Source organism: Bubalus bubalis, chromosome 9 (genome assembly GCF_019923935.1).
Source record: "Bubalus bubalis isolate 160015118507 breed Murrah chromosome 9, NDDB_SH_1, whole genome shotgun sequence".
In the NCBI taxonomy this organism is placed as follows: Eukaryota; Metazoa; Chordata; class Mammalia; order Artiodactyla; family Bovidae; genus Bubalus; species Bubalus bubalis.
This window is the reverse complement of record NC_059165.1, coordinates 88,211,441-88,226,829: the sequence shown is the minus strand read 5'-3', so window position 1 is coordinate 88,226,829 and position 15,389 is coordinate 88,211,441. Positions and strand designations below refer to the sequence as shown.

The window sequence follows — 15,389 nt, the reverse complement described above, 5'->3', positions numbered from 1 at the left end:
AAAGCTGAAACTCCAGTACTTTGGCCACCTCATGCAAAGAGTTGACTCATTGGAAAAGACTCTGATGCTGGGAGGGATTGGGGGCAGGAGGAGAAGGGGACGACAAAGGATGAGATGGCTGGATGGCATCACTGACTCGATGGACGTGAGTCTCAGTGAACTCCGGGAGTTGGTGATGGACAGGGAGGTCTGGCATGCTGAGATTCATGGTGTCGCAAAGAGTTGGACACGACTGAGCGACTGAACTGAACTGAATACTGCACTTAGTCATAATGAAAAATGAAACATTTGGTGTTTTTCCTCTTTTCACTTGAGTCTCTCTTATTAAATGACATCATGCTAAATCTGGCATATAGCAATCTATTGCTGCTGCTGCTGCTGCTGCTAAGTCGCTTCAGTCGTGTCTGACTCTTTGCGACCCCAGAGACGGCAGCCCACCAGGCTCCCCCGTCCCTGGGATTCTCCAGGCAAGAACACTGGAGTGGGTTGCCATTTCCTTCTCCAATGCATGAAAGTGAAAAGTGAAAGTGAAGTCGCTCAGTTATGTCTGACTCCTAGAGACCCCATGGACTGCAGCCTATCAGGCTCCTCCATCCATGGGATTTTCCAGGCAAGAGTATTGGAGTGGGTTGCCATTGCCTTCTCTGATCAATCTATTAGCAATTTACAAATATTGTATAAGCTCACTTATTTTTAGCATAGTAAACCTATGCTAAAAATTCATAGTTTTTAAATTTCCTAGACTTGGGCTAGTATCTAGAAATACCAACTTTTGGGTTAAACTGAAAGGATTCTAATTTTGAAAAATATGGAAGCAGAGATAATTCTGACACATGAAGCAAATTAGTTTCTCAGTTCAGTTTCTGCAGCTCTGTTTCATAGGTTTAAAAACATCAGTACCTTTAAACTTTTTTTGTTCCTGGCATATCATAAGTATTAACTAGTATCAAATGTGGTTGTGTATAAAAACATGGAGATAGTATAGTGTAGTGGTTAACATCATAGACCCTGGGAAACAAAACTGATCTGAAGGATGCAAGAGGAAGAGAAACCACAGCCTCCGAACTCTTTGAATAGTGAGAAACAATTGCCCAAAGAACCCTAGACTGAATGTTGCAGAGCATGAGAGTTCTGTGGTGCTACAGAAGGCGGCCCATACCCTTTAGACCTCCCTACTTGCCCCAGCCAGAGTGTAGTCAGCCAACATTCTCCCCATGCAAAATGCCGAAGAGTATCTCAAAGGAATAAAAGTACACATTTGCTGAAATGAAATATTTTAGTCTGGTTTTGATGCCTGGAATAAAGTCCCAGTAACTCTGGCATTACCATGAAAGACAGTTACTGAGAAAAATAAGTCTCAAAGTATGCAGAGACATATTTTAGTAAAAAAGACAAACACTGAGTAGAAGGAAAAGATAAGTTGAAGAAATCACCTTTATGGAAAAAAAAAATACAAAATGCAATTGAGTACTATTCCAAGAGATCTAAAAGAAAATATGAAGAAGAAGGTATTTAGAAAACAATGGCAGAGGCCGTGTCAGAATGAAAAATCAGGACGTGACTCCCAATTCAAAGAGCCACCTCTAATCTGAGCAAAATTAATTTAAAAAAACTTGTCAACTTACTATTTCTGGTGTTGACTGAGAGCAACTGAAAGGGCTGGCTAATGAAGGACTACCTGTTATTAAACAGAGAAATTAGACCTCAGGTAAACTGGAGCCATTATTGCTGCAGAGCATTTACCAGTACATTATGGGGAAAGGGACTAAGAGACTGAGCCTTTTTTTTTTTGGCAGTAGACTCCCAGGAAAAGGGCAAAGATTTGGAATCCTGCAGTTGCTAAAAGCAGACTCTGGATGTGTCTGATCCCTTAACCACTCGTCCAAGACTGTACCCTCCCCCCCAAAAGGATGTTTTTTACCCCAGGGCTATACTCAAGGCAACCTGAAACCCGGATGTGAATATTATAAAGCAGACCAAAAAGGACCCAGAAGAAGCCTGACAAGGGATGGGAAGGGAAACTCCTAAAGCTCAGACAGAGTTAGAAAATTCCCACAGGTTTTTTTTTCTTCCCCCACTCTTGTTTCCCATTCTCTCAGGCCCCAGCCTCCAAGCAGTCCAGTGGCATTGCCTCACAAAATGTTCTTCACCCCTTAGTGGAGCTGTGGCTTTGAGAAAGCAAGGCCAACGTCACTGCTTCCCCCCCCTGCCCCCGACACACTGTCCTCTTCTACTTGGCCCCTGAGGCACTGCAGTGGACAGGTTGGAGGCCTAAGGCCTAAGGAACTAGAAAGTGTACCAGGTTGATAACTGACATGACGGAAGCAATCCCGTAAAGTTGTTTATGAAATTCTAGGCTCACCTACGTCCTATAGGTACATGAATCTGATTCTATTTAGCATATCATAGACTTTGAGAACTGGCACAAGCAGACCTCTACTCAGGTCCCAGCCTGACCACCAGGTGGTACAAAGTGGACACATCTGTATAGCACTGCAGTGGGTTTGAAAATTAAACACTGGACCACAACTCACAGGAGGCTAAGCAAAAATACCCACATTTTCCATAGGTTGCAAATAGTACTCAGCAGTTTTAACAGTAGCAAGGAGTCCTCGTTACAGTTTTCTTTGTGTTTATTTTGTATGGGGTTTGCTCAGCATTTGAATTTTGTGTTGATGTTACTCATCAGTTTTCAAAATTTCATGGCCATTATTAATTACTGCTGCCCCTCTTTCTTTCCTTTGCATGTGGGAAATCAGTCACATATATGATAGAACATTTGTGTCCCAACTCTTTATTTCATTCTGTTCTGTTCGTCCTAAATTTAGCTTTGTGTTTCAGTTTGGATGTTTTCTAATGACCTGTGTTTAAGAAAGTTACACCATTTTCTGCTGTACCCAGTCTGATGATAAATGCATGCCTTGAATTTAATTTTAGATATTTTTCAGTTCTGGAATATTCACTTGAATCTCTTATAAACTTCAGTTCTTTGTTGCACTTCTTCATCTTGTAATCCATTTTATCTCTCTTCCTTTGTGTTCTTCAATGGAAATATTATAAAATCCTTGTATATTAACTCTTACATTTGGATTATCTTTTACTCTGTTTTTCCCTCTGGCTATTTTCTTTCCTTGAATCTTAAAATTTTTTATTGTATGTTGTACTTTGTATATAAAGAAACCTTAGTAGTAAAGTTAGTATTTTTTCACAGATAGGATTTGCCATTTCTGTTGTTTAATCACATAGAGTAAGGGGAATTGAGCGGGGTCAGGCTGAGTTGCAGAATTACTTAGGCTGTGTCCATTGGTTTCAAGTTGACAGCACACTCGTCATGTGCTTGATATAGGCCCCTTCTCTAATGGAACTTTGTCTCTAAGCAGAGACTGAAAAATTTCACTCTGCTTTTTCACCCTTGTCTTCCCAACCACTTTCCTACCTCCAGTCTCTTGATTCAAAATCTGGTCGCTTTGTCTCCTTTTTTATAGTTCTTCCCTTCAGAGATTTTGAGCCTAGCTCTTCAGCTTCCCACCCCAAGCCAATAAATCTGTTGTGTGTTTGTTGGTCGTCTCTCCCTGTTGTGTGACTTTGTTTTCCGAGTAGTATGAGATTCTAAGAAATTTCCAGCCTCATGCCTTGTCTTACAATAGAGATATTTCATGAAGAGAAGTGACACTGCTTTGGTGCTTCTCTGTGTTCCAGTTTTCTTGCCATTACTCGCATCCGTCACAACTTCTTTTTCCTCTAGGAGTCCCTCTACCTGATCCTTACTTCCTGTTTATGTTTAGACTCAGCAAACGTCCCCAGAGAAGAAAACAGCTGGCAATCTCTGTTTACCCTCTTCCTGCTCTGGAGTTTGCATTCATCTATTCCTCTTACTTTCTGCAACTTTCTGACATCTGTAAATATCCCACCACTCAGATAATTTATGATTAGCATTTTAGTTGTTTAATAAAAGTAATACATGCATGTTTTACAAAGTATACTAAAGAAAGACACCCAGTGGGACCGTAGTGTGTGTACAGTGTCTTATACCTTTCCACAGTAGTTCGTGCCAATTTATTTCTTTATAATTGTTACTGCATCAAATTCCATCACACTGTTACCATAATCTGTTGATCTGGTGTTTCATGTTGCTGGAGGTTTTAGGATTGTTCGTAGTTTTTCCTATTTACAATGATGTAATAAATATCCTTTGTATTTATCTTTTATGTTTATGTAGATATAGCTATAAGATAACGTCCTCTGAGAGGAATTACCTTTATAGTTACTTTGGTTTTACTTTCTTAAAGTTCCCCAGTCTGTTTATAAACTTCATTCATCAGTGTATAAGAATGCCTCTGCAGTGGGTTTAATAAACTTTTTAGTTTCTGATATACTGCCTTTGATGATGAGGAAAGTTGAGCACAGTTTTTATGTGCTAACATTTCTTTTTTATAAACAGTCTTTTTCACTTGTCCATTATATGTTGAGTTATTCATCTTTTATTAATTTGTTTGAATGTCTAATAAGTAAAGAAAAGTTTTCTTTTGTCTAAAGGTTGCACATATTTTCCCCAGGTTGTCTTTTGACTTTCCATGTTCATTTGTTTTGGTTTGTGTGTGTAAATACATATACACATATATATAGAGACTAAGAAATCTTTAGTTTTTATGTAATCAAATTTATTAAGCATTTCTTTTATTCTTGGTCACTTTCATCTTCATATATTACATCTAATATTGATGCTGAATGGTTTTCTAATTATGTTTGTTTGCCATCCATTAATTTTTGTTCCTCACTATTTTTTTAGTTTAACTTAATCATTTCTTTATCTACAAAGCATGTGATGCAGATTTTTACTTAATATTATATATGTAAGTCCAGTAAAGCTACCTTGTACACTCTTGAATCACCTTACCTACACTCTGCAGCCAGAGATATCTGCTGCCCGCAAATTCCTGTTGCTCTTAACAGGAAGTTCAAACACCTTACAATAACTTTATCAGGCCCTTCTTCTACCTTGTTCTTCAGTCATCTTTTTTCTTGAACTTTCCTTCTGCCACAGGTGCTTTAAACTTGAGATTTCCTCTACCTAGAATTATTCCTCCTACTCGCTTTGCCTAGTTAAAATCAACTCACTTCACTGATCTCTTCTTCAATGATGACTTAATGAAGGACGATTTTCTTGCTGTCTTAACTAGTTCCTCTAGTTGTGTTCTCTCCAATCCATTTATCATTGACTGATTGTATTTTCATAATGGAAACAATCTGCAAACATCAAGCATAGTCTTTGTTCAAAAGTCAGTAAATATTTTTGGAATGGATCAGTATCTTGACTTTAGCTCAAAAAAGCATTTTTATTTTTACCATGTGGCTTAAAGTGAATTTTTTTAAAAAGCTGCATTGTTGTTGTTGTTGTTCAGTTGCTGAGTCGTGTCCGACTCTTTGTGACCCCCGGACTGCAGCATGCAGGGCTTCCCTGTACATCTCCTTCTCCCGGAGCTTGCTCAAACTCATGTCATTGAGTTGGTGATGCCATCTAACCATCTCGTCCTCTTTCATCCCCTTCTCCTTCTGCCTTTGGTCTTTCCCAGCATCAGGGTCTTTTCTAATGAGTCAGCTCTTTGCATCAGGTGGCCAAAGTATTAGAGCTTCAGCTTCAGCATCAGTTCTTCCAGTGACTATTCAGGGTTTTTTCCTTTAGGATTGACTGGTTTGGTCTCCTTGCAGTCCACAGGACTCTTAAGAGTCTTCTCCAAAGTCACAGTTCAAAAGCATAAATTGTTCAGCGCTCAGCCAGCTTTATGGTCCGTCTCTCACATCCAAATATGACTACTGGAAAAATCATAGCTTTAACTATACAGACCTTTGTTGGCAAAGAAATGTCTCTGCTTTTTAATATGCTGTTTAGGTTGGTCATAACTTTTCTTCCAAGGAGCAAGTCTTTTAATTTCATGGCTGCAGTCACCATCTGAAGTGATTTTAGAGCCCAAGAAATAAAGTCTGTCTCTGTTTCCATTGTTTCCCCATCTATTTGCCATGAAGTGATGGGACCAGATGCTATGATCTTAGTGTTTTAAATGTTGAGTTTTAAGCCAGCTTTTGCACTTTCCTCTTTCACCTTCATCAGCAGGCTCTTTAGTTTCTCTTCACTTTCTGCCATAAGAGTCCTGTCATCTGCATACCTGAAGTTACTGCTGTTTCTCCCGGCAATCTTGATTCCAGCTTGTGCTTCTACCAGCCCAGCATATCACATGAGGTACTCTGAATATATGTTAAATAAGCAGTGTAACAATATACAGCCTTGACATCCTCCTTTCCCAATTTTCAGCCAGTCTGTTGTTCCATGTTTAGTTCAAGCTTTTGCTTCTTGACCTGCTACAAGTTTCTCAAAAGGCAGGTAAGGTGGTCTTGTATTCCTGTCTCTTGAAGAATTTTCCAGTTTGTGGTATCCGCACAGTCAAAGGCTTTAGCATAGTCATTGAAGCAAAAGTAGATGTTTTTTTCTGGAATTTTCTTGCTTTTTCTGTGATTCAGTGGATGCTAGCAATTTGATCTCTGGTTCTTCTGCCTTTTCTAAATTCAGCTTGAACATCTAGAAGTTCTCCGTTCACTTACTGTTGAAGCCTCGCTTGAAGGATTTTGAGCATTACTTTACTAGTGTGTGAGATGAGTGCAATTATGCGTTAGTTTGAACATTGTTTGGCATTGCCTTTCTTTGAAATTGAAACGAAAGCTGACCTTTTCCAGTCCTGTGGCCACCGCTGAGTTTTCCTAATTTGCTGGCATATTGAATGCAGCACTTTAATAGCATGATCTTTTAGGATTTGAAATAGCTCAGCTGGAGTTCCATCACCTCCAGTAGCTTTGTTTGTAGTGGAGGTTTGCTTCCTAATGCCTACTTGACTTTGCACTCCAGGCTGTCTGGTTCGAGGTGAGTGATCAGACTATCTTGGTTATCTGGGTTATAAAGATCTTTTTTGTATAGTTTTTCTGTGTATTCTTGCTACCTCTTCTTAATATCTTCTGCTTCTGTGAGGTCCATACCATTTCTGTCCTTTATTGTGCCCATCTTTGCATGAAATGTTTCTTTACTATCTCTAATTTTGTTGAATAGATCTCTCATCTTCCCTTTTTATTTTTTTCCTCTATTTTCTTCGCATTGTTCACTTAGGAAGGCTTTCTTATCTCTCCTTGCTCGTCTTTGAAACTCTGCATTCAGATGGGTATATCTTTCCTTTTCTCCTTTGCCTTTGACTTCTTTTCTTTTCCCAGCTATTTGTAAGCCTCTTCAGATAACCATTTGCCTTTTTTGCATTTCTTTTTCTTGGGGATGGTTTTGATCACCACCTCTTGCATAGTTCTTAAGGCACTCTGTCTATCAGATTTAATGCCTTGAATCTATTTGTCATTTCCACTATATAATTGTAAGGGATTTGATTTAGGTCATATGCGAATGACCTAGTGGCTTTCCTTACTTTATTCAAGTTTCAATTTTGCAATAAGAAGTTCATGATTTGAGCTACAGTCAGCTCCCAGTCTTGTTTTTGCTAACTGTATAGAGCTTCTCCATCTTTGGCTGCAAAGAGTATAATCAGTCTGATTTTGGTGTTGACCATCTGGTGATGTCCATGTGTATAGTCTTCTGTTGTGTTGTTGGAAGAGGGTGTTTGCTATGACCAGCGCGTTCTCTTGGCAGCACTCTCTTAGCCTTTGCCCTGCTTCATTTTATACTCCCAAGGCCAAACTTGGATCCTGTTACTCCAGGATCTCTTTACTTCCTACTTTTGCGTTCCAATTTCCCTGTGATGAAAGGACATCTTTTTTTGGTGTTAGTTCTAGAAGTTGACCTATCTTGGAAAGGTGTCTCCTAAAGGTTTCCAGTTTCTTGAAGACAGAAAATGTGCTTTTCATAAGCTTGCAATGTACTTTGGTAATGTGATATCATCCTGGTTGAAACTTTCTAAAATGGTCAAGTCAATAATTAAATACCAAGCTGTTTATGTTGTAATGTTTCAGTGGCTTTCTCTACTTGAGTCTTACTAGTAAGTCCTTTGATGTTCTAGGAAACTATGGATTTATTCCAGAAACAACAGAGAAGATGACAATTTTGTGTGTTTGAGATTTCAGTGGGTACATTTATATAATTTATAGCTTTTCTTTTATAAAGATACAGAGTCATACTACTCATAGCTGTACTTCCTGTTAAGCTGAGGTCTGAGTCTTAGGTGGCTAAAGACCTGCATGTTCAAAAGTATGCAGCCACCATCCCTCCCGGGTATCATCCCTCTTCAGGAATGTTGTCTTCTACTTTAGCATTTATCTTTTTAGTTTTTTTTTTTTCTTCCCCTCTAGCAGTTGATCTGTCTTCTTTGAGAACACATTTAGGATAGGAACAGCCAAAAAATAACTACTGTGACATTAGTTAATGAAAAGCAGTTCACATAGATTTTCCTAACTGGTAAATGAGACACCTAAAACTTATAGATATAGAGCTTTATAAAGATTTATCTTTGTTTTATCTCATCCCAGGGAGGTACAGGCCCTCTTACAAGGTGAAAAACTGGATCTCAGCAAAGAGATTGCTGGAAAGGCAAGTTCTCCACTGTGCTTGCACCCTCCTTGAGGATGAAATATAACTCACCAGACTTAGGATTGATAGAAAGTTATCTACAAATGCTTGTTTTTTTACTGCAGACCACTGTAGTAAATGCTTGTTAGTGACTTTCACTTTGCTGAGTGACTTAAATCTCACACATGTTACATTGAGGGAATTGTCATATATTACAAAATTTAATATTATTTGTTTCTGGTAAAAGCAGGTCCAGAAGGGCTCTTCCCCTTTTTTTGTATTTTGATGGTTAAAGTTTGCAAAACAAGGCCTGACTTGTAGTATTTACATCTCATCTCAAATGATAAGGGATAAAATATAAATAATAAAATCTAAGCACCTTTTTCTATAAAATCTGGGTTGATTAGCAATTATATTGTTCATTACCTAAATAGGAGCCCTTAGGCTTTTGAAACATGCTGGCAATCTGCCCACTTCGCTTCTGTTTTCACCAGTGAATTTCTTTGATCACTATTGGTCAGCATCAGAATTATAGTCAGGTATAAAAGATGAAAAGTGAATATAGCTGATTAATGAAGAGTGAGTGTAAATTTTATAATGCAGTGAGATTTATTGAATAATGCTATGAAAGGCCAGATGATAGAAAACAACTGTGTTTATCTAAAATTTGTCGTTGATATAAAAACTTCCTAATGAGAAGAAATGACAGTTTTTTACATTTATTTCCACAGTGTTCAAAGAGTTACTTAGTAGGACTGAACAAGAGAAATCTGGTGTTCCTCATATTCCCAAAATTGCTGAAAAAAAAAGTAATCGCCACTCAATCCAGGATGTACCAGGAGATCTTGAACAGACATCACAGGAGAAAGGAAATAAGAAAATAAAAGCAAATACTGTTTCAGGTGGAAGAAACAAAATCAGGAAAATTTTGGATAAAACACGATTTAGTATCTTGCCTCCAAAACTGTTTAGGTAGGTAATTACAATCTCTGTAATGTAGGCATGTTCCTATTGACTATAAAGTTTTTTATGGAAAAAGGGAAGTTGGGTCACTTTTAGTTTTTATACAGCTATTGCATCATGCAATCTATAAGCAATCCATAAATAAGTAAGAATAAATTCTAAATGTCTAATCACTTCCATGAAGATATCATTGTTAGATTATATAGTCTTCCATTAACCTTGATCTGAATTTTAGAAAAGACTGTTCATTTTATTTTATGAAATCTTTTTTTTTTTTTATACGTTTGGTCCAGTGTCAGTCCCGTTATCTACAAATTTGGACATCTTAAAACTTGAGACATATTCACGGACACTATTTTTTTTTTTTGTCTTTCAAATCTTCCTTTTATTGCACTATTTATTCCCTCTTGAATTCTAAAGCTAACCTTTTTAATCAAATCTATTTCTGTTTTCAAAACAAAATATCACCAAATCTGAGTAGAACCTCAGGATTTTAAATGCAGATTAAATCATTAAAATACTGATAAAATGAATCCAGTGTCATGACTGGGAATTGCTCTAATACATACTATATCTGTGTATATTTTATAGTGTCCACTTGCTAAAGTAATTAGAAAAGTTATAATCAAATAAAGTACTTAGCACATAGTAGTCACTCAGTATTTGCTGAATTAAGGCAATGAATCAGTGAAAGAAAAGAAAGCATATTCAAAGAAAATACTGAGTTTGGCTCTTGACAGTTCCTTGTACTGTGCCAGGTGATAATTACAGAGATATAAAGAGGTCGTCCCTGCCTTTAGGGGATTCATAGCAGGAACTTTTTATTCTTCACACATTTATTATAAACTAGGCACAATATCCAGAGATAGAAATAGTGAAAGTAGAATGAGTTTTTTACCCTTGTAAGAGCTGGTCATCTAAAATGGAAAATGAGCAAGTGGTCCATTACAGGGTGATAATTATTTTGATATGTACAAAGGCAGAAACAAGCTTGGTAGATTTGGGTAGACTGTGTTTCTCAGTGCATACCTAACGATGAAGCATGATAGATAGGTTAGTGAATGACTTTGAATATTATGCTAAAGATATGGACTTTATGTCATAATTGGGGGCCATCGAAGACATGTGATGTAAGATTTACTCTTTCAAAATCTTTTATCTGTGGTAGTGATTTGGGGTTGATGGTGCAACACAGTATAGCAATAACAGCAAGATTAATTAGGAACAAGGTGAATGTCAGCTCTTATCTTTTACTTAAAGATCTTTTAAGAATTTCCTGATCAGAAAATGATTCATCAGTTTTTGTTTTCAACTCTGAGAAACACATTTATTCTTCATCTAATTTGGAGCTCACAGAAAATTGAAACAACCTGAGCTGTGTTCATAATGTTTCTTGTTTTTAGAAAATTTATTAGTCATTCTTTTTTGAGTGACTGTTCTCCATGAGGCTTTAAAAAAATCATAGCTTTAGCAAAATTCTTTTAATATGAGCATACTGTAGTATGATAGCAGCATGGGAAACACTTTTATATAAGAATAAACTTTTTCTCACAAATGAGATTTCAATAATGAAATTATTAGAGGGACCAGCTCACACTGAAGAGATTGGAGACAGTTTGGGATGACCAGAAGTTTGCATGAACACACTGAGGAAAAGGGAGAGGAATGGAGGATCAGAAGGGAGAAGAATTCACACAGGGAGTTCCTCAGGAGTAATGCCCAGAGTTCCATTTCCAGAAGCTCTTGGGGTGTTTGATCTGGAAAACATGTATTTCCTGTAACAGAGTCTCATTTTGAGCACTTTGTGGCATACTCGTGACATGTGTCATCAAAAGCCAGAGAACACCATGATTGCAATTAGTTCGTCACGTTTCACCCAGCTTATTCAGTTGTCAGGCATCTAAATCAATATCTCATCTCTGTAGTGTTTCCTTTAGGAAGTGGAAATTGGTTACTCCAGTTGGTGTCTATCTTTGCCTACAGCAGGAGGCATGGAAATTGAGTTGGCTGGGAGCAGTCTTTTGAGTGTGTTCAAGCACTGTTGTTTATATTAGGACCCCTCCAAAATGGAAGATCTAGTAAAAATTGTTTTACTTAAACTCAGAGGGATTTTTGTTGTTAGTCAGCAAGCATTTATTGAGTCTCTCCCTTGTGGCAGCAGGAGTTTGTTGGCTATGAATAAAATATGAATAAAATGCTGCCTTTCGGGAGTTAACATTAAACTGGTTATCTCTTCTAAACATAATGCTAATAATTTCAACTGTAAAAATACCCCCCCAAAAAACAGATTATTTTGGTAGCAATCATAACAGTTTTCTACTGGACCCTGTTTTGCAAGGAAAACGAATTTGTTTTAGGTTAGATAATTTGCATTTTTGAGAATGTATGTCATATTTCTTGGTACTTAATCATTAGATGAATTCAGACAACCTCTTTTGCTACACACACATGCACACACAGAGATCAGTAGAAGTTCAGTAGGCACGTAACACAAATGAGATGTTCTGTATCAGTAATAATCAAGAATAGGGAATTTGCTGGTGGTCCAGTGGTTAGGACTCAGTGCTTTCACAGCCCTGAGACTCTGGGCCCAGGTTCAACCCCATATCAGGGAACTAAGATCCCACAAACTGCACAGCAAGGCCAAAAATTAAAATGATCATCATCATCATTAGTTGTTCTTTATCCATAGTAAAATAAAATTGCAAAATTTTGGGGAGATGTCCAGCTACAAGAGACTGGTTAAATTGTGCTATTTACTGTGAAATGACTAGAAGGAAAAGGTTGATCATGGTTTTCTCTAGGTAGCTTTATAGGTAAAATTTCCATTTCTTGCTTGCTTCCTTGTTTTTTGTATTAAAAATTTTTTTTTGTTTGAATATTTATTTTTTAATTAGGAAGAATTTTTCATGAGTTTAATTCCACAGTTTTCAGTATGGCTTCTCTGTCTGGACTTTTTGGAATGAGCACTTGGCTCTGGCTTTTGCAGCACGAGAGTTATCATAGAAATACTGTAAGAGAGAATGTCCACATCTGTAAGAGGAGTAAAGATACTGAATATAAAGAAGGAGTAAGTAGTTGAGATAAGACTCAGTAATTCCCCAAATACCTAACCATAACATAATTTTAAAATGAAAGAATGCTCCTGAAAATTACAAGTGGAAAAAAAAGTCTAAATGATTTTGAATAATATCCTCAAATTAAGACATAGCAATGTGAATTTTCTTGACCTGAAAATCAGGAAGTCTGATCTCCTATTATTTTTTAAATTATAGCTTTTATTTTGTTTTCTTTAATCATGGATTGCCCAATCAAGTATCTAATTCATTGTAACAGTCCCGGAAGTAGTTTGCCTTGTTTGGTTATTAGAAATTAATTTTTTTCCTCTCCATTTATTGTTAGCTTTCATTCTGTGTTTGCTTTTAATATTGGTATTATTTTTGTTTGCAAACTGTTGATGTTTATGCAGCCTTTTTAGTTTCATCCTCTGAAACTAAAATATACTTTTATTTTAAGTAAATTCAGTATCAAGCATTACTGAGGAATTTTTCAAAACTCTCTTGTTTCTGTTACTGCATCATCTTCTCAGGAAACTGTTTTGGTAAGAAATGACATGTTTGCAAATAGGCATTATTAATTCGGCTTCCAAACAAGCATGGATATTTTGCCAATTTGATACTGTTTCATGTCATAGCATGGGTTGTACATAACATTAGTATAGTTTTCATTTATATATGCTTTCACCTTAGTTACCATGAATTTGTTACCAGCTTTACTTTATTATAGCTTTTCCGTGTCATATCTATTGCTTATTAAAAAGCAAAAATAATGTTAAATAACATCAATAAGAGAGATAAAGACTTTTAGTATTTCATGTACTTCTCAGTCTCTGTAGTAAATTCTAGTTTATTGCAAGTGACAGCCAATTCCCCTAAATAGTAAATTGTAACTTTTTAATATTGTTAAAATTGTTTAGACTTTGATTATTAGTAGAAACAGCTAATCTTTTTAACAGTTTGCTTCCTTGGATTTAGTTACCTGACTGTGTTGAAGAACTGGCAGGTTGTTTTCAGAAATCAAAGAAAGACTTGTATTTTTAAAAATTCTTTATTATTTATGTAATATGAATTGTAGGGCTTCCCTGGGCTCAGTGGTAAAGAATCCACTCGCCAATGCAGGAGGCATGGGTTTGATCCCTGAATTGGAAAGATCCCCTGGATATGGAAATAGCCACCCACTCCAGTATTCTTGCTTGGAAAAGCCCATGGACAGAGGAGCTTGGTGGCAGCCTACAGTCCATGGGGGTTGCAAAAGAGTTGGACACGGCCTAGCAACTAAACAATAGCAGCAGCAAATATGAATTGTTGCTGAAATATTTAAACAAAACTATAAAATGTGTGTGAAAGCCCCCCCCCCCCTGTTTTTTCCTCTTATCATAAGCTATTTAGCTCTGATCTTTAGGGATACACCCCTAATTATAAGGAACCAACTTAGCAGAAATAAAAATTATCCTTTCTAGATATGTATTGTTCTATTTTTATTTCAGTAAAAGTGCTACTATCTTCTAAAAAGTAGGAATCCTATTCTCTGTGCTAAAATGTTCACCTACATTACCTTATTTAATCTTTGCCATAGTCCTAGGGGATCAATAGTATTCACAATTTTGGATGAGGTAACCAAGAAACAAAGAAATTTCCCTGAGGTCACACAGCTAATAACCTAGGTCTGTTTGACATAGCTTGCTCTTGAAACACTTAACTATGCTTTTTTTCCATGTTCTCATGCTTCTCCCTGACTTGTCTTTGTCTTATCCTGGCTCTCTTCTTTGTCTGGCTACTAATAGTCCTTTAGCTGTTTGTTTAGCAATCCTCTAAATTCCATCTTGCATAGTTTTCTAATCTGCCTAAGTCCTATTTTTAACTCCTAACATATCTAGGAAGTACCCTATATTATTCAGATCTTAATCCATCCCAAGATCATAGGTAAGTATTCTGTGATAATTATTTGTATATGTAGCAAATACTGGGTAGAATGCTACACTGAAAAAAATACATATAGATGGGAATTAATATTAACCTAAAACATTGATTGTAACCAGTGCTTAGAAATAAGTAGTATTTTGGTTGCTGATGCTAATGGAGGTCTACTTTTCACTGCTGTCATATGTTTGTATAGAACTGTTTTGCTTATCCTGTGTTTTATAGAATTTGAGGGGTATCTAAACCTTAAGTAACAGGGTTATGTTTGGTTTTATTTTTTTCTCTTGGTTTTAGAATTGCCTGTTTAACACCTCTGAAATATTTTAAAGGAAGAGTATTTGCTTAATATGGCCATTTAATAAATGTTACTCATTTTTGAAACCTTTAAAGGGAATTAACTTTCAGTGACTGGCTTTCTGCTTTGGTTTTGATCGTCTCATCTGGGGAACAGCAAAATAATTAGACTTGAGAGATCACACAAGAAATAATGCACCCTTAGAATAAACTAGAGCCTGTAAAATTTTTTTTTTCCTCTCTCTCTCAGTCCCCTTTTTTCTTCTGCTTTCTATTTGTCACATACCGCCATTGTCATTTGCTGCTTTTTTCTGTATCATCTTCCTGTTTTCTCTTCTCTGTACTTGGTGGTTGAAGCAGTTCCCAGGTTACTCATGTGTTTGAAGACCTATCTTACTTTGTCACTTGAGCCTAGTCCTCCTGTTTTCTACAACCTGCCATATTTTTGTCTAGGGTTCAGACCAACTCCATCCTTTGCCTCAAAGGTTGCCAAGCTTTTCTTTCGAAAGGAAGAACCTTGCAGCGGTGTGGCTGTGCATTGTTGGATACATGTCTTAGTGTCTAATGAAGCTGGCAGATCTCAAGAACTTCCTGTTCAGGTT

At 36.8% G+C, this 15,389-nt stretch overlaps 1 protein-coding gene across 6 annotated transcripts in view; it reads left to right on the top strand.

Annotated features, from left to right (window-relative positions):
* RAPGEF6 (Rap guanine nucleotide exchange factor 6) overlaps positions 1-15,389 on the top strand; it is a 225,217-nt gene that overhangs the window by 158,686 nt on the left and 51,142 nt on the right. For all 6 annotated transcript variants that reach the window (XM_006072649.3, XM_025293055.2, XM_025293053.2 and 3 more), the window contains one exon: positions 9,283-9,523. In XM_006072649.3, coding sequence (XP_006072711.2) covers positions 9,283-9,523 — 241 coding nt within the window. The remainder of the gene's footprint in view (positions 1-9,282; positions 9,524-15,389) is intronic.